At 47.9% G+C, this 16,919-nt stretch overlaps 5 protein-coding genes across 5 annotated transcripts; 2 read left to right on the plus strand and 3 right to left on the minus strand.

The window, feature by feature from the left end:
* Positions 1–29: 29 nt before the first annotated feature.
* Positions 30–4,485, minus strand: N7455_006893 (uncharacterized protein; the record flags this gene model as incomplete). The annotated part of the gene is made up of 11 exons (XM_040953557.2): positions 30–1,257; positions 2,215–2,275; positions 2,325–2,417; positions 2,472–2,531; positions 2,588–2,721; positions 2,782–2,876; positions 2,929–3,086; positions 3,137–3,517; positions 3,568–3,824; positions 3,890–4,266; positions 4,342–4,485. 11 exons carry the CDS (start codon positions 4,483–4,485, stop codon positions 30–32), a joined length of 2,988 nt encoding a protein of 995 aa, XP_040815947.2.
* Positions 4,486–7,524: 3,039 nt separating this feature from the next.
* Positions 7,525–9,435, plus strand: N7455_006894 (uncharacterized protein; the record flags this gene model as incomplete). The annotated part of the gene is made up of 2 exons (XM_065605451.1): positions 7,525–7,639; positions 7,703–9,435. The coding sequence occupies 2 exons, from the start codon at positions 7,525–7,527 to the stop codon at positions 9,433–9,435; spliced, it is 1,848 nt and encodes a 615-aa protein (XP_065461305.1).
* A 518-nt stretch (positions 9,436–9,953) lies between these two features.
* On the minus strand, positions 9,954–12,320 carry N7455_006895 (uncharacterized protein; the record flags this gene model as incomplete). The annotated part of the gene is made up of 6 exons (XM_040953701.2): positions 9,954–10,346; positions 10,405–10,693; positions 10,750–11,158; positions 11,214–11,935; positions 11,991–12,247; positions 12,303–12,320. Coding segments are annotated over 6 exons (2,088 nt in total), but the record flags the coding sequence as incomplete, so codon positions are not given.
* A 278-nt stretch (positions 12,321–12,598) lies between these two features.
* N7455_006896 (prefoldin subunit 5) lies at positions 12,599–13,375 on the plus strand (the record flags this gene model as incomplete). The annotated part of the gene is made up of 4 exons (XM_040953643.2): positions 12,599–12,641; positions 12,745–13,031; positions 13,113–13,230; positions 13,323–13,375. The coding sequence occupies 4 exons, from the start codon at positions 12,599–12,601 to the stop codon at positions 13,373–13,375; spliced, it is 501 nt and encodes a 166-aa protein (XP_040815933.1).
* A 418-nt stretch (positions 13,376–13,793) lies between these two features.
* Positions 13,794–16,739, minus strand: N7455_006897 (uncharacterized protein; the record flags this gene model as incomplete). Its single annotated transcript, XM_065605452.1, has 9 exons — positions 13,794–14,397; positions 14,453–14,743; positions 14,800–15,386; positions 15,459–15,683; positions 15,745–15,847; positions 15,901–15,943; positions 15,992–16,567; positions 16,627–16,649; positions 16,708–16,739. 9 exons carry the CDS (start codon positions 16,737–16,739, stop codon positions 13,794–13,796), a joined length of 2,484 nt encoding a protein of 827 aa, XP_065461306.1.
* Between the last annotated feature and the right edge of the window lie 180 nt (positions 16,740–16,919).

Genomic DNA, 16,919 nt, shown 5'->3' on the forward strand with positions numbered 1-16,919 from the left:
ATCATCACAAATGATTGCGACATGGGATTCTACAGCACATTGCGTAAGGATGCATCCCTTTGAATAACTCCATGTTCTTGAAATTTGTCCTGAAGTTTCTGCATCTCCTGTTCGAGGGTCGCATGTTCCTCCGTTCGAATGCCAGACCAGCTGAGAAGCAGCATGTATTCCATTCTAACCCCGTGATACCAATATGGGATCTTGGGTGAAAACATCCCTAGACATACAGGAATTTGACACCCCTGCAACGACATCAGATTCTCATAGTTCTCCAATTCAGCATGGATCCTGCGCGGCCGCCTCATACTGGTGGCCTTGATCAACATCGTGTACCCATGAGATAGCAGTGTTGCTTTTAACAGATAACAGACTCGACCGGTAATGTGCAGCTGCTGAAATCCTCTATACCGATTCGCTCGAAGTTGTTCATTCATCCTGTCGCAGATCTCTTGTGAGCTGATTCGGTGTTTTACTACGCCGTGCTGATCAGCGTTCGGACAGTTTTGATCCAAAAGATCCTTTTCAAAGGTTCCCCGGAGGCATGCCTGGGTACAGTAAGGCCTGAAAACGTCCGACTCAGAGGGTTGTGGACCGGAGCCTTCAGAATCCCCCCTTGGTATGTTTGCATGCAGAATATTGCCCCAGAATCTCGGCCAGAATGAGTTTTCATACATGAACTCTGCTGGTGGGCGGAGTCGAAGGTCATCCGGGGCTTGGGGCATGAGGATTGAGTAATCGTCTTCGAGAGGGCGATAGGATTGATAAACTGCGTCTTGCCATTCCTGCGATGGTGGAGTGGAATCTAAAGATTGTAGTGCGAAAGCGAGGACTTGGCCCAAAGCCGTACGGCGAAACCAGTTTGAATCCAGATCATAGCCATGAGACTCGACGTCTTGCGTGGGAACACAGAGATAGTATTCGACAACGCTACAATCATCTAAGGGGATGTGAAGAAATATCAAGGCCTCTCCTGTGTAGATATACCCATACCGGCGTCCAGAGCAAATCATTCTTGAATAGACTCGAACAATCGCATGGACCACTATGGCGGTGGCATGTTCCTCAAATGTATTCGGTTCCTTGTCGAAGGGCCTTAGCGGTGATGTCGCGTGCAACTCTGCAACCAGTTCAGGCACCGTCAGACAAAACGAGGGAATATACAAAACTGCGTACGCCGGCTCTTCGAATCCGAATTTCGCAACAGCAACGCAGCAATCATGCGGGCGGTCGAAGTTCAGTTGTCCACGAACACTGAACCTGTACCGCAGTGTGTCCTTTTGTTCTATAAAATTAACAATCATCCCAAGGAAATCATCCAGTGTTCTGTGTGCAAATTGCTTCAATGTGTCTTCCGAATGCACCGGGTACCATTGCAGGAGTTGAGCGGTGTATTGGATGGAGGCTTGCGGGGCAAAAACACACGCATTGACAAGGTCGGACGCGCCGAAGATTTTGTCCCATATCCCTTCTTGGAGCTGGGGAAATTGAATCCAAGGCCGGAGCCAAAGGGGACAGAGTCGGTCATCCCCTGGGAACCAGGCTTCCGGCCAAATGAGTAAACGTACATCGACCCTTAACGATTACGTGAAGACATGATGGACGCTCTCAAGACATGGAATCAGTGGGATGTTGGACGGGGGTGGTGGAAGTTGGCCCTCTGCCCGTGTAAACTGGATACGTGAGCTTGAAGCTTCTGGGTTTCCTGTGTTTCCTGTGTTTCCTCCTATTTCTTCGATCATATGGTGCCATTCTGCCCATGTTTGGTCCATGATGGAGTGAGGGAATATGAAAATACAAGTCGAAGAATATGCCAATGAAAGTAGGCGAGAAGTCTCTTTGACAGAAGTTTGGAAATTTGAAGACGTGCTGGTTTGTTCCTGCTGAAGGGTCCCCTTTATTTACCTACAGGTACCTGAGATAGCTATGATACCACGGCCTCACTGCCTCAATAGTCATTAAGCAATACTAGAAATGTATTCTGCATATGTAACGACGGGAATTATTGCGGTTATCATGTAGGTCACCCTATCTCATAGGGGTAGGACAAAGAAAATACCAAGTTACCAGTGATAGAAAAGGCACTGATCCAACAGTTGCAGTTTGAAGATATCCAGCATATGGAAATCTGTGAGAGTTTATCTAACCCCGTCACCAAGTGCAATGATTTGTGGTGGCCTTTCAATCTTCTGTCTGAAGATATATCGCTTGATCCACCAAGGAAGCCACACAGTCAGTTCATAGTGAATGAATTTCTTAGTCGGCACCGAGAACACCTCTGCAATATATGTCAGTATATGGTCATGTAAATTCGAGACTTGACTTACGATCCAATTCTTCTAGAGTCAACTGCTTGGTCTCTCTGACGAAGCAGAAAATCATAAACCAAGCGAGCAGGTTAAGTCCAGCATAGAAGCCAACTAAAGCAAGGGTCAGCAATTTGAATATCGCAGTTCAAAGGTGTGATAACTTACATGCACCGGTCTTGGTCATCACAGTCATCATTCGAGGGAAAGTTAGACTAAGGACGCCAGCTGGGGAATATATTGTTAATGCGATGCTCCATGGATTTGATGCTTGGAATACCCACCAAAAGTGTTGTTGATACAAACAGCCCACGCCATTCCTTGCTCTCGCTGAATAGTCGGGAATACCTCAGCAGAATATTGGAAAGCGACTGGTCCTTCACCTAGGGAGTAGGCAATAGTAAACAGATACACAAACCTAATAGAAGATATCGATCAGCCTATGCTCAGACAAAGTGGAAATAATGATTAAACTTACAAGGCAACTGGTGCAATCATTGCGGCGTGGTTATCTGTCTTGTTCAAAAGAGAGAGACCACCGGCTAGTAGAAAGATGCACATCAAGGGGAATGTCTTCGTAAGAGCAAGTCAGTAATATTCTGCAAAGAATTCTGGAACGACTCACAATCAAGGTCAGGGTTCTTCGGCCTTTGGTATCGATCAAGAACAGAGTAGGAATGGTGGACACGACTTGAATAGCACCGTAGCCAAGCGACGCATACAAGGCCTGGTCTTCTGTGTAGCCGACATCCCGGAAGATCGTTGAGCTGTAGAATGAAATGACTAAAATGTGTTATCAATGGCTACTCTCAATGAGACGAGACATAACTTACTGTTAATACCGCACATTTGCTGCGCAAGCATAACAGTCGAGGCACCATAATTAGCTCGTCTGATTCTTGGGACGGCAAAACAGTCCCACAGACGGGAGAAATAGCCTGCACCCCGTGCCTCCTTGAGTTCCTCTTCATAGATAACGTATGAGTAATAGAAGTCTCTCGCAGCGATAATCGGGTGAGCTCGCAACCGCATCATCGACTGGAATCCTTCAGCGTGCCTGTTATGCTTCATAAGCCAGCGAGGAGACTCTGGGCAGAAAAATATGCCAATGCCGAGGATGAAAGATGGGATGAATGCCGAACCGAGCTGGAGACGCCAAGCGATATCTTTTACATCTTTGACAATAACGTTGGCAGCAAATCCCAAGAAAATACCTGCTCTAGAGGTTAGCTATATTTCTTGACGAGGGATGAGAGATACTCACCAGCTACAACCCAAAGTTGCCAGAACATGACAAGAGCACCTCGAGTTCTGGCTGGAGCCATCTCAGCCGAGTAGATAGGCACCGTAGCATTCTTTGCACCAATGCCGATACCCATCACAAATCGCGCAACGAATAGTCCTTGCCAAGACCGTGCAAAGCCAGAGCCGATTGGCGTCGCAGTGAGACAGAGAGCAGTGACGAAAATCTCACCTCGTCTGCCCAAATAGTGGTTAAGTGGATCAACAATCCAAGCACCACTATGTATAAAGTCAGTCGCCAAACATAGAAGGAGAGGTATCCTCACTGCTGGTGCTAGACTTACATAAGACCAGCGGTCAAGAAGATAATGGAGTTGACGATTCCCACGATCCATTCATCTTTTCCCTCACCATCGATACCGAATTCCTTGGGGAAAGACAAGTTCGCACCGTTAGATCCAGTCTGATCCCATCCTTGCGTGGCGGCTCCGACAGCACACAGGCCAATTGAGTACCAAAGCATAAACGGGCCGTGCCATTTATGGTCCCTCTCGTATGCGAGTGCGGTGAGCTCCTCTTCATAAAGCTCGGGAGCCGATAGGAATTCTTTGGGGCTCCGCGCAACGACAGCAGCCCTACCAAACAGATCGGCGTACTCGCTCATATTACGCGACTCTGCGTATGCCTGGGCATCAATAATAGCCTGCGCCCTGGAGCTACGCTGTGGACACAAATACGGTCAGTGTTCATGCTCGGCATGACCATGAAAGATGGGAGTTTTCAGTTGTAGGCTTACCATCAACGGATTCTGAACGATGTTGATACCGGCAGCCTGGCGGCGCTCAGGTGCATCTGGGTTGGCCGCCTCATCCAGCTCTTTCTTGGCTGGGACCGCATGCTCATAGTGAGGAGGAGGGTCCTTAGACAACTTTTCATCCATGATGAGGAGCTTTTTGGTGGCTTTTTCAGATCCAGGAGATCTCTCTTTTTACGTTTTAAAAAAGTTTAGGGGGGAGATTGGGAAAGATTGGCTACCCCACAGAATATAAAAAGAGATCAAACTTTCCCCGTGGGGTTGACACAGCTGCAGATCAGACCCAAAGTAAACCTGTGGCTTTGTCTAAGGACAGCCACATTATACCACCCGTCAGCACTAAGACGCTAAACGGGATCATAGCACTCTGTGACCAAGTCACAGGCAAGACGCCATAATACTACATCTATACGTTGTGGCGCTATCGACATAGATAAAAGAGTGTCAAGCGAACCTCAAAAGAGCGTACGACAGTTGTCCAAATTTCAAAATCAACCCCAGTCTGACAATAATCATCGATCATCGCTTAATCGACCATGTCAAAGCGCATGCGGGGGAAGAAGGATGATCATGTTGGCCAAGCCTCGGCCTTTCGGGTCATGCGACATACAACCTGATCGTAAGGGAATAGAATAGGAAATATAAAGTATGTTTTATTACATGTGGCTGATTGCCCGTTGAATTCTCTCGTAAAGCTGAAAAGGAGGTGAATCTTTCGGATTCCTGCATCTGCTACATCCCTGCATATGACAAAGAGCGTGTAAGACTGCAGTCAGCATCGGATATACCCGAATCACATGATTACACTCAATCCTCTTTTCAGCCGCGAAGTCGTGGTATTGGAGATATGTGGCTATATTATAGGATGGAACTTGGGATAATACATCCGAGCGATTGAACTCTATTGTGAAATCCAATGCTAATGTTGGTCTTCGATGATGTAACAAAGTAAACAGTCCCCTTCATTTTAGGTTGGAGACATTAGTATGGGTGCCCAAGTGGTCTAACGGGGTGCGTGTTTGCTTCGCGCCTTAAGCAATGGGACTCGTCCATCGGCATCCTTGTCCTCTAGGCAGGAAGTGACCCTGCCACAATTCAAATGCCCAGAACTTTCCAGGAGCCTTCTCTCTGCTTGGCTCGGAGCTTGACTAGACCTATAACACACTGCTGCAGCCCAAAATCGAGAACCGAGTGCACGAGCTCCACACCGAGAAGGGCTTGGGAGGGGGGTCTGTGGCCAAGTTCAAGTCGGGGCGACGCAGTCGACTACAATGACTGAGCTGTATTACATAACGGATTGCCTCCCTACTTCCAAAAGGCTGAGTATTTCTCTTCAACACCAAAGCAGAGCTCAAGCTACCTAGGTTTGATAGTCCACTTCATATTACCTCAGTCTCTAAGAGTGACCCCAGGCGGCGATGTCGTCTTGGGAGCCAATCAAAGAGACATAAGACATGGGGGGAAATCGGAGTACAGTATGACTCAGATGGCTGCTCGGGGAATTTATATGGTACTGATGAGTTCTTGGAGAGTTAAAACAAGGGAAAACGATAAACAGCAAAGACCGTGCACCTCCTAGAAGGATTACGGCTTTTTACTGTAACCATCGTTCGTCCACTTGAGTTCATGGCAGACAGCCTCAAACCCCGGGTTGGTGGGGTGATATTATCAGATGCTCGGCGCTTTGATGCACGGAAAGAAGTCACCCTTGCAGTCGGCACTCACCGGATACCACATATCCTTCGGCTCTCTGGAATCGGATCAAGGAATTATCTTACCATGTTATCCCTACAGTAAACGATGCGCCAGAGGTTGGTATGGACGTGAACGATCATTTTGCGCCTACCATTTATATAACTTGCGACCCCGAGTGCGGTCTAGCACTAGACGACCCTGTTCTTTCCTATGCCGCATTCATCAAAGGCTTCCCGGCAGCTGGGCAACTAACCAGGATATACCGACGGATGAGTTACAGTCAGCCATGTAAAACGACACTGCAAGGGTTAGCTCCCAAGCGGAAAAATCCCCCCTGAAGCCCGGCAGACCTCTGTTGGAGATATTAATTGTGTATGAATGGTTCGGGGTGCCAGGTTTCCTAATAGATGGCAGTCATATCATGACCTCGGCGGCGTTACTAGCGTCCACTTCTTGAGGACCCGTTACTATTCGATCATCGTCACTCACAGATCCTCCCTTCATTGACGCCAACAACCTAATTTGACACCGATGTCGATCGTGTCAGTCTTATCCACGGCAGTCGTCGGACTATACAGGCTCTGCTAGCTACACATAACTTGGAGGATTAAATCGAGGCTAAAGTGCTTCCACCTATGAGGCCTGCTTTGTCCTCACAATTGTCAAATGAGAACTTCGAAGCGCGTATTCGGGCCACCGGTATGGCGCACCATAATCCAGCTGGTACTGCCGTAATGGGCAAGGTGGTTGATCCAAACCTCCATTTCTATGGGGTTCAGAACCTTCGCCCTTTGTGTTGTTTGGGGGTCACACACAGGCGACTCTGTATGCTGTTCTATCAAACCCATCCTACTAATGGCGACAGGCATATAAACGGTCTATCCTATTTGGTCTTGTTTGTGCGGAGGGCTATTTATAGATCTAGACGATAAAAAATAGACTAGCACTTTATTCCTATTTTGTTTCTAAATGGAGGCTCTAGTTACTCTTGGACACCATCTCCCTTTGTCCTCCTTTATTTTCATATGAGAAAGAAAACGATGGCTTGCAAGTAATATCCTTAATTAGCCCATGATTGATAAAGAGATTGTTTGGATTTGCCGAACATCTCATCAATGCGTCGCTTTGTGCTAAAAAGCCATTCTGAGACTAGAATGTGTCCCTTTGTGGCTCTCAAAATACATACATAGGCCATGCTTGCAATAATCTAACAAGTAGCACAAAGGGTCTCTCGAGTATTTAGCAGTCAGTGAATCCTACCTAAACCATCATTATTTCCAACCATTCCTATCAATTACAAGTCCTTAACTGAAGCAAATAGTACAATCTAACAAGCCAACAGTACAGTCTAACTTCTATAAAAATCGCCTCTGATCAACCTCTTCCAACATGGCTCGCTTTTTCACAAATATGAGAATGAATATGAACACAAAGCATGAGGGGTCCTTTTTTGAATCAATTGGTATTAATATGGCCGCGAACCCTGGAGGTGCCCAAGCCGTCGTCCACTTGCTTCGAGAGATCTACAATCCGATGTTGTACAATTGTCTTTCAAAGGGAGGCCATTGGAATTCAGTATTCTCAGGTAGGAAAGGATTTGATATCAGACATAGGATCACCGCTAGGCACAATGACTTTCCAGCTCTAGTTCTCGCTTACGTCCCAGATCGAGCGGACCTCACCGAGCGTCTGTTCGATCTTCTTCGATTTTACCGCTTCACTGATCCTACATGGAGAGCCGTGGATCCAAATTATCCTGTTGTTGACCCTGTCCCTGTTGTCCCTCTCCCTGCTGCTTCAGGTGGCCTTGCCCCTCGCCCTCCGGCGGCGCCTGCTCCTCCTCCTATTATTCCTCTCGCTTTTACCACTGCTCCTGATCTTCATCATGCTACTCCTACTGCTGGTGCTCCTATTCCTCCTGCTTTTTCTAATGGTTCTATTCCTATTGCTCGCGTTCCTCTTCGTACTCCTGCTCCTACTGCTGCTCGCGCTCGTGCTCCTGCCCGTCCTACTGCCCCTCCCCCCGCTCTTGCCCCTGCCCCTGCTCTTGCTCCTGTCCTTGCTCCTGCTCCTGCTCCTGCTCCTGCTCCTCCTGCTGCTCCTGCTCCTGTTATTGCTCCCGCCCCTGCCCCCGCTCCTATTCCTATTCGCGCTCGTACTCCTGCCCCAGCCCCTGTTCCCGCCCCTACCTTTGCTCCTGTTCCCGCTCCTGTTTCCGCTCCTGTTTCCGCTCCTGTTCCCGCTCCTGTTCCCGCTCTTACTCCTGCCCTTGTCCCCGCTCGTGTTCCTGGACGTCTTCTTGCCCCTGCCCCTACTCCTAGATTCACTCCTGCTTTCGCTGCTGCTTTCGCTGCTGATAGGGCTGCTGTGGAGGCAATTGCTGGGGATGCCGGTGCGGATTCTGGTAATGCTCCTACTAGTGACACAACTCCTCTTATTCTTACTGATTATGTTCCTCCCCGTGCCCCTTCTCCTGGAATCACTCCTGCTTTCGCTGCTGCTTTAGTTGCTGCCATCGCTGCTGATGACGCTGCTGATCGGGCTGCTGCGGAGGCAATTGCTAGGGATGCCGGTGCGGATTCTGGTAACGCTCCTACTAGTGACACAACTCCTCTTATTATTACTGGTCATTTCCCTGCTGGTTATGTCCCTGCTGGTTATGTCCCTGCTCATTATGTCCCTGCCCGTGTCCCTTCTCCTGGAATCACTCCTGCTTTCGCTGATGCTTTAGTTGCTGCCATCGCTGCTGATGACGCTGCCGATCAGGCTGTTACGGAGGCAATTGCTGGCGATGCCGGTGCGGATTCTGGTAATGCTCCTACTAGTGACACAACTCCTCTTATTCTTACTGATGATGTCCCTGCCCCTAGCCCCATTCCTGCTCATGTTCTTCTCATTCCTCCTGGTGCTGGTCTAGATCCGGATCTTCCTCCCGTGATTGCACCGGAAGTTCTTCACTATCCTATCCCGGGTAGCCCACAACCTGGATACTATGTGCCGGATCCTGCGGAAGTTCCATCTCAGCCTCACACTGGGCTAGATGCTTTCACACGTACTATGGAAAGTACCAATCGCAAACGGGCTAGAGATGAGCCAGATGATTCAGAGACTGCCCCGCCTCAAAAGAAGAGATCGACTGATGCTAACACGCCAAAGGAGAAGACCGAATGGACTAGTTTTACCACTCTAAGTGACTCGTCTTCAGATGATTCACGAAGCCTGGATGCTGATGGTGATACTCCGATGGACGAAAAATATACGGCTTTTAAGGTTAAGAATAAGGATGCTGAACCAGAGCCTGGCGTGTGGTCTACGATGCGAGATTATCTTGGTCGTATAGGCCGCCAACCTACTCCAGAGGAACCGGATGAGGAGCTCTAGAAGGGCCCAAATATAGATAGGTAAGTGATCTAATCTATGACGATTTAACACAGCTCAGGGTGTACGTATATTGGTTTTATAACATAAAAAGCAAAACAGAAGAAGGCGAAGGAGCAAAAGTGATTATAATACATAGAAAATGCAGACTTTAGCATCATTAGATCTCTCTTTGATATACTACTTGATTTTATCTTAGACTACAGTGTTTATTATCAAGCCTTGATTATTTGATACAGGAAATATGCATCCTTTCAATTACTTGCTACGTATCTTGAAATAATTATAAGTGCACATGTGCCCTTCTTTGAGTGGGTTTATCCAGGGTGCTTAAGACAATCTCATATACGATCGTGAATATGCCGCGTAGAGATGTGATAGTCGAATGGAATATAATGTACCACATGTTATATATGAAAATATTGATGCTAAGAATCATTGTTTTCGGTGGTTGCAATTCCATATCTAAGCAATTGACAATTTCGTCGTATATTATTCCTGTATATAAATATGCTCATTCACTATATTGGAGGCAAACTAGGATCCGAAGCCAACAAAGAAGGATGATACGCGAGGTTCTCCCAAAAGTCAGTCTCGAAATCACACAGATCCTGGCTGAAAAATGCAGCCCAGTCACCATTCTCTCCTAGATGCGATGGCAGTTGCGTTGGGGATTGTATCCCTTCGCGGTGTATAGAATCGAGGAAGCGCTCAATCGTCTGTGTCGCTTTGGAAATCAAGGCATAGTTTGGATCTCCGCGCCGAACGATGCTCCCTACCTGGACCTGCGCAACAAAGATGCCGAGATTGAGTATTGTTTTAGACCATGAGTCTCTTCCTTGGGTTAGTGCGCGGTGTTGTTTCAGCATTGAAAGAAGGATAATCCCTGAAGCTGGAAGGCCGAAGTGGGCGATCTAGTCGGGTTTTAATCCAGTAAGTAAAGGTTCGGATCCTGGAAGTAGATAAACATACCTTCCAAACGAGTCCCGTTCCAGAGTTGACCAGTTGGTCTCGTAGAAGAATGCTGTCCACTACAATAGAGAGCATTTGCTCCGAGATGTCGAGTATAGATGGATCGGGCTCGGTCAGGGTATCGAGAAACGCCAATTGAAGTAGAAAGAGAACATGTAGTTGGTCCAGGCGTATGCTAGCTAGAAGGTCGCGTTCGAATGCATCCCCAGAACATTCCTTCAGAGCGCCCGAAAGTCGAAAGCGAGGAGGTAGATTTGCCCATTGAGTTTCAGCTTTTTGCCGGATGATGCTATGTCAAAAATTAGTACGAGCGAGGGAATCCCACGTTATATGGCTCTAGCTTACCTAGCTTTCTGATTGAAATTCTCGCGCTGCTTTGATCGGAGCAATTCGAGAACATCTTCTTTCAGTGCAGCGCAGAGGGTCGCCCACCGAATACTTGACATATAACAAATTGGTGTGTCTGTTTTCCATCTGACGACCTCGTCCTCAACATGTGACGTGTTCCAAACCTGATCCGAGCTTGTGGGGGTCAAAGGTACTTGAAAATGGCAGAACCGCTTGCTCATCCGAGGTGGGCGACCAAGGAATATAGCCACATTCTTGTCCGCCGAGTATGTCGTGGCCCAAGCCGTCTTTCGTAACTCCGCAAGAAAACTCGGAATTGGTGGCTTGGATTTTTCGACATTCTCATGGTAGCCAAGTGCAAACATAGACGACACAACATCTCCAAGTCTACTCCACGAATGATAGCCTGGGTTCCCGGTGAGCTGCGAGGTTTACAAACAAAACTAAGGGGGGTTTCTTACTTTGGTCGCCATCAACATGGGTGTGTACAATAAAGTTCTCATACTGTAGAACCAGCTGTAGGTCGTTTAAGCAATCCAGCGAGAGCGCGATATCTAACGCAAGATCACTGAGCTTTGTAGATAGCCTCCGAAGGATAAACTGATCCTTTTCGGTTTTGAACAACGGCGGAAAAAATGATATATCGATTGCTGCTCGACTCACAGCAGAGAGGAAAATACCTAGACTTTCCCATCGGAATTTCTGGTCAAGGAACTGTGCAGAGAAAGTTTCCATATCGGATGTGCTGCTAAACTTCAAAGGTTCCCGGGAATTTTGAGTTAGACGTTGGGCATATGCCAAATGCCAGTTGTCTTCTTGTGAGAAGGACGTGAATAGGCGCATCATGTCTTCAGTACATTTCTCAGTAAAAGGCTCTGCCAGAGCTAGGTTCGCTCCTGTTGCTAGCCAAAAGGTAACAAAATCCTTCATGGCGGCTAGAGGAAATGTGTTTAACAGCTGCCTGAGAATATCCGCGCCTTGGATTAACAAGATATTCTCGCCAGTGGACTGGGACTGCATCAACATCGTCATATCCTCAGAAGGATGGTATGTATCGGATGTATGATAGTCTTGGGGGGAAATTTCATTGAAAATAGCGACATGGCTAGAGGATCCTAGAAAGCCGGGGTTTGGATAGGGATTATTCCTTGGAGTGAAGGATGGTTGTGCCGGAGGTATCCGACTGCAGATTCAATAAGCATGTGAGAATAAAGCCAATATAATCACATATCGCATACCTAGGAGACTGCAGGGGTGTAGAACTCTCCACCCTTCTTCTCTTGAAAGGAGTCGTTCGGTAAATGCAGATTGCAGCTCTATCGTTACTTACACACCGAGTACATGCCGGCCGCTTATGATCACAGGCAACCTTTGCTTTTCGGCAAGCTTCACATGCTGCCAGTCTTGAAGCCATTGATATGTAGTGAAGAAGGATTACGGAGCGGAGCGGAGAACTGGGAATCTTCGGAGTGATCTTTTCCCCGCAGATAACATTCTACCTCCAAGTAGTCATGGATAATGAATACATGGATAATACACCGACAACTTACTTTGAGCAAATTTAGAGGGTCTAAACATAATATAGAGTTATAATTAAGTCTTTGGTCATTGACAAAGATATGATCTGTACAAGTTACATGGAAGTGAGGTGGTCAGGTGCGTGTGTATAAACACAACCCGCCACTATCACCACAATCGCCACGCATTCGACCCAGGAGTTTTCTGAAGCTCCCCCCACCACCTACCTATATACAGTCCCAATGCGAGGACCTGATCTACAATAACACAAACCCACGATCCGAAATTGATCCCCTCAAATACCCCATTCTACCTCCCGAATTCCAAAATGTCACAAAACGCTCCATCCTCAGATGGAGCTCCCCAAGGAAGTGCGTCTCCAATCCCCCCAAACACTAAGATGACTCTGCAGCGCCGGCTTCCGGCTCTCCGTGTCATATGGACATAAATACCCAGCTAACCACTCGGAATCAGTTAACCTCGCCTCTCTCTCCGTCCCTCAGCTCCGCGCACTCCAAACCCGCCTCACCTCCGAATTGGAACACCTGACCACCTCGCACACGAAGCTACGCGCCGCCCAAGCCAAGTTCCGCGACTGCGTACGCTCGATCAATGACGGCGTGACTGGAAACGAGAAGAAGGGAACCGATGGCCGCGATGAGATCCTCGTGCCCCTCACCAGCTCGCTGTATGTCAAGGGCCGGTTGACGGATCGCGAGAAGGTGCTTGTTGATGTCGGAACTGGATTCTATGTTGAAAAGGTATGTGGTAGCGGGGCTATATTTAGCGATGTTGGTGGTAGGAATTGGTCGGGCTGACAGTTTGTCTTTTTTTGTTTTCAGACTGCGCCTAAGGCGATCGCATTTTACGATGTTAAGGTCAAGGGCTTGGAGGCAAACTTGCAGGAGTTGGAGAAGATCGTACAGACCAAGAGCTCGCAACTGCGCATTGTAGAAGAGAGTGAGTTGGCCCCTTTCCTGGATAATAGGACGCGGGATTCCTATTTCCTTACCAGGCCCTTTTTCTTTCGATTGCTAACCTCTCTCCAACAGCACTGAGGCAGAAGATGCTCTCAGAAGGTGCTCCTCAGGCCGCTGCGGGCTAAACTCGACCCACGTGGTACGAATAGGTCAACATGACTTTCCCATAGAGAAATCCAAATCGAAATCATATACAGGGTTTATATCTCCCATTTTGGAAGCAAACTGGAGATGGAGTACAATCGGAAGAACGAGAAGAGAGGACTACACATTCAGGGTCGAAGGGGTTCTCCGATATCTGGAAACAAGGAATAACTTCAAATATGAATTTGGACTTTTATTGCTACATACCTAAATGATCTTGGCTCAATAAGCAAGCCAGACGGTAGTAATGGGGTTTTTTTTTTTTTTTTGTTTTTGGTTTCCTTTTGTTTTTCTGCCTTTTTGTCGATTTTGTTGTTTTCCTTCCATTTGTTTCTTCTTTGAATTGGCCCTTGTGGCCCCACAAGATGTGACAAGTTTGGCCTGATTTTGCTGACTCGACTAGAACAGACTTCCAAGATCAGTCTCGAGGACCTCGGGCATCTCAGCGCCGGGATTCGCCAGCATCCGCGCAATCTTCTGGACAGCGCTCATGAAAACGCTCAATTGCTTCTCTTCGTCTATCTTTCTGATTTCAGCCTCCTTGCGGATTTCATCGTCCGTTTTCTGCTTATCCGTCTGTTCCTGGTCATCCTCAGGCGGGGGAAAGAACACCGACAAACACCCATCCTTGGAAATGTCGACGGGCTTGACATCAGCCTGTTCACCTAGTATATCATCCCAACTAGGATTGAACAGCGATGCCCCCCAGGACACTTTCGGGGTCGTTGACCAGTGACCAGCCGCGTACGTGTACTCGTCGAAGCGGGCGAGCTCGAATACATGCGGTGATTCTTTAACTCGAAGCTGAATTGCGGCCTTTTCAACGAAGCGCTTGACTGGCGAACCATAGGAGAACCTCGCCTTGCGCTGGGGAGCACATCCAATGTTCTTGGCATTTGGGCTCCATTGGAAACCAACAGAATGTATGAATTTATCTAGCTCGGGGGTCATCTCCCTTTCAGGGCATAGTTCAAGAGCCTTCACTTCAAGTTGCCAGTCGGACCTAGATTCAAACTCAGCTTCCAGTAAAATTCCAAAGGGATCTAGGGTAAGCAGACCTTTCAAAGTCAATCATGCTGATCTGCATTGGCATCTGACGATCAACAGGAGCACTGATCTGTTTCGATTTGAAACAACGGATTCCGTTGACTTCAAACTCCTGCGAGCCGAGTGGAAGAGAGAATTTCGCTTCCACGCGAATCACTGAATCATTGTTCACTTGGTACTCAAAGTTGGCGGAATATCTAGGTATTAAATTCAAGAGGGATTCGATTTTGGCTTTACCCCAGGGCTTGAGAAACTTTGATTTGATGATTCGGTCGAAGATCTCATCTTGCTGCAGCCGGATTCTAAAAAGATAAGTCAATCAGCAAACCATCAGATTCCGGCTGGAGTGATAACATACCCTGGAACCAAACGTCCTTCGGTGTTCATATGGGTAAGCATCTCGCGAAACTCTGCGAACTCATAAGAGATTCCATCTGCCGGCTTACGCCACTGTTGCAGCGTGAACGAACCGAACTTTGCACGCATTTGCAAGAATCCCCGAAATCGAGGAATCACATGCAGTGCTTTCCTAAGGCGGGTGGTGACAATGCTCTTGTTGTTGGCCTTGATCTTCTCCGCAGTGGTCTCCCAGGTCACAGCCACGTCTGGTGCCAGTTCCGGTCCACAGAGGACAGGTTGTGAGAGCCCACCGGATTTTTGGAGGATGACGTGGGTTCTCATAAGCTCTGTCCGGGGCGCCGCAATAAGAAGCAGCTTGATTTCTGTCTCGTGTTGGACCATAAGCCTCTCCCACAGCTCTCGGAATCGAGACGCAATAATGCACATATCCCGCTCATCATTCCCAGACATGAAAAGGTAGTCCGAGATACCAGGCTTGACGTAGATATTCACGTCATATTTCAAGCGAATGAAATCGAGGATCTCACGCCGCGCGGTAATAAAGTAGTTCAGAGAGGGGCCATCTGAAGGCCAGAGGAAGGCAAGCTGTAGTATCAAGGGACAGTTAGTCTCCATAAAGTACCAAAACAACTAGGGCTAGCAGGGGGTTATCCATACTGTGTAATCCGAGGCAATTCTCGGTGGCTTTCGCATCTCGGACAATCTTTCCTCGTGGGTTTCCTGCGACCGGGCATGGGCAACCTTCGTATTTGAATGCGCGTGTATCTTGGCCCACCGCGATGCTGCAGGCAAAGTCCGCTGCTGCATCAACCGACTCAACATATCTTGAAGCATATTTTGGGCATCCAAAACCTGATTTTGCTTGCCCCAGATGTGAACGAGCTTTAGGGCTATTAGCATATTCAGTTCCTCATATATTGGGGAATTCTAGGGGGCAACTGACTTTGGAATTTCCCGCACTGATCCGCACATAGGCACCAGTCTCCTCGATAATTCTCTGGCGAAAATCGATGTTGGAAGTTTCTCCTGGGGTTACTTGTCTAATCCTTGACTCTGCGTTAGTTCCAAGACCAAGGACTGCAAAGCTCTATATACTCACTTTGCTTGGAATACTTGGCATTCATAAGGCAAACGATAAGAAGCTATTTGACCGTTAGTGATGTACTTGCGGTTGATGTGAGCACACGCACCATCCGGAGAAAGGCCCTTGCGCCACTTCGCCTTAGAATGATAGTCATTTTGCCCCGGTGCGAGGGGCGGATTCTTAGTTCTGTGTTTCGAAGCAGTTGAAACAGTACTGCCTCTTTTTGACTGAACCCGTGATTGTGATGGGGAAGTATGTCCCTCCCTGAGAGGGGCACGTTGACCCGATTTGAGATTACCTGCCAAATGCTGCTGCTGTCGTGCGAATGTATTGGAACTGATGGTGTTAGGGCCTCGTTCATTGAATATTGGCCCCTCTGGTGCCTGAGCTCGGCCTGCTCTAGGTCCGATAATAACTGTCTGGGGAAAGGCGCTTTGGATTGGAATTGGTGATCGTGTGGGTACAGCAGGTACACCTTTGAGAGACCGACCAGTTACGGGAACCGTTGAGGTTGGAGGCAGTGGCGGATCGTCAACAGCAGAGGAATCATAGTTCATATCCTCGAAATCATCTTCGGCATCATTATCACCATGTTTATCCTGCGCATCCTCGTCATAGTCTTGTCGGTAGATTGTCCCCCGACCAAAATCTGGACCTGGGCCGTAGTTGGGCAGTTCCCATGCTAGATAGGTCAGTACAGACACTCATAATTGAAACAAAGGTAACAAAGGTATATCTTACATTTGGCATTGAGACGCTCCCAGCTGGCAGAATTTATTAGCTGAACGTACTTTCAAATATCCGTGCACAAAATATACTTACTCGTTCTCGTAAGACTGGGACATAGGCGCCATTTCAGTGGGATCAGGTAGCGACAGGTGTTCGATGACCACAGCGATGTCTCACACAGCGGATTGTTTGGAATGGGCCAAGCCGAAGGAAGGTGACACAGCTATTTCAGAAATATCAAACGGGCAAGTGAAAGAAATGGGAGACGCATTAAACCGCTCCTTGCCGATGAAGGTGTGATGAAA

Source organism: Penicillium solitum, assembly GCF_028829755.1.
Source record: "Penicillium solitum strain IBT 25940 chromosome Unknown utg000004l_segment0_segment0, whole genome shotgun sequence".
Classification (NCBI taxonomy): domain Eukaryota; kingdom Fungi; phylum Ascomycota; class Eurotiomycetes; order Eurotiales; family Aspergillaceae; genus Penicillium; species Penicillium solitum.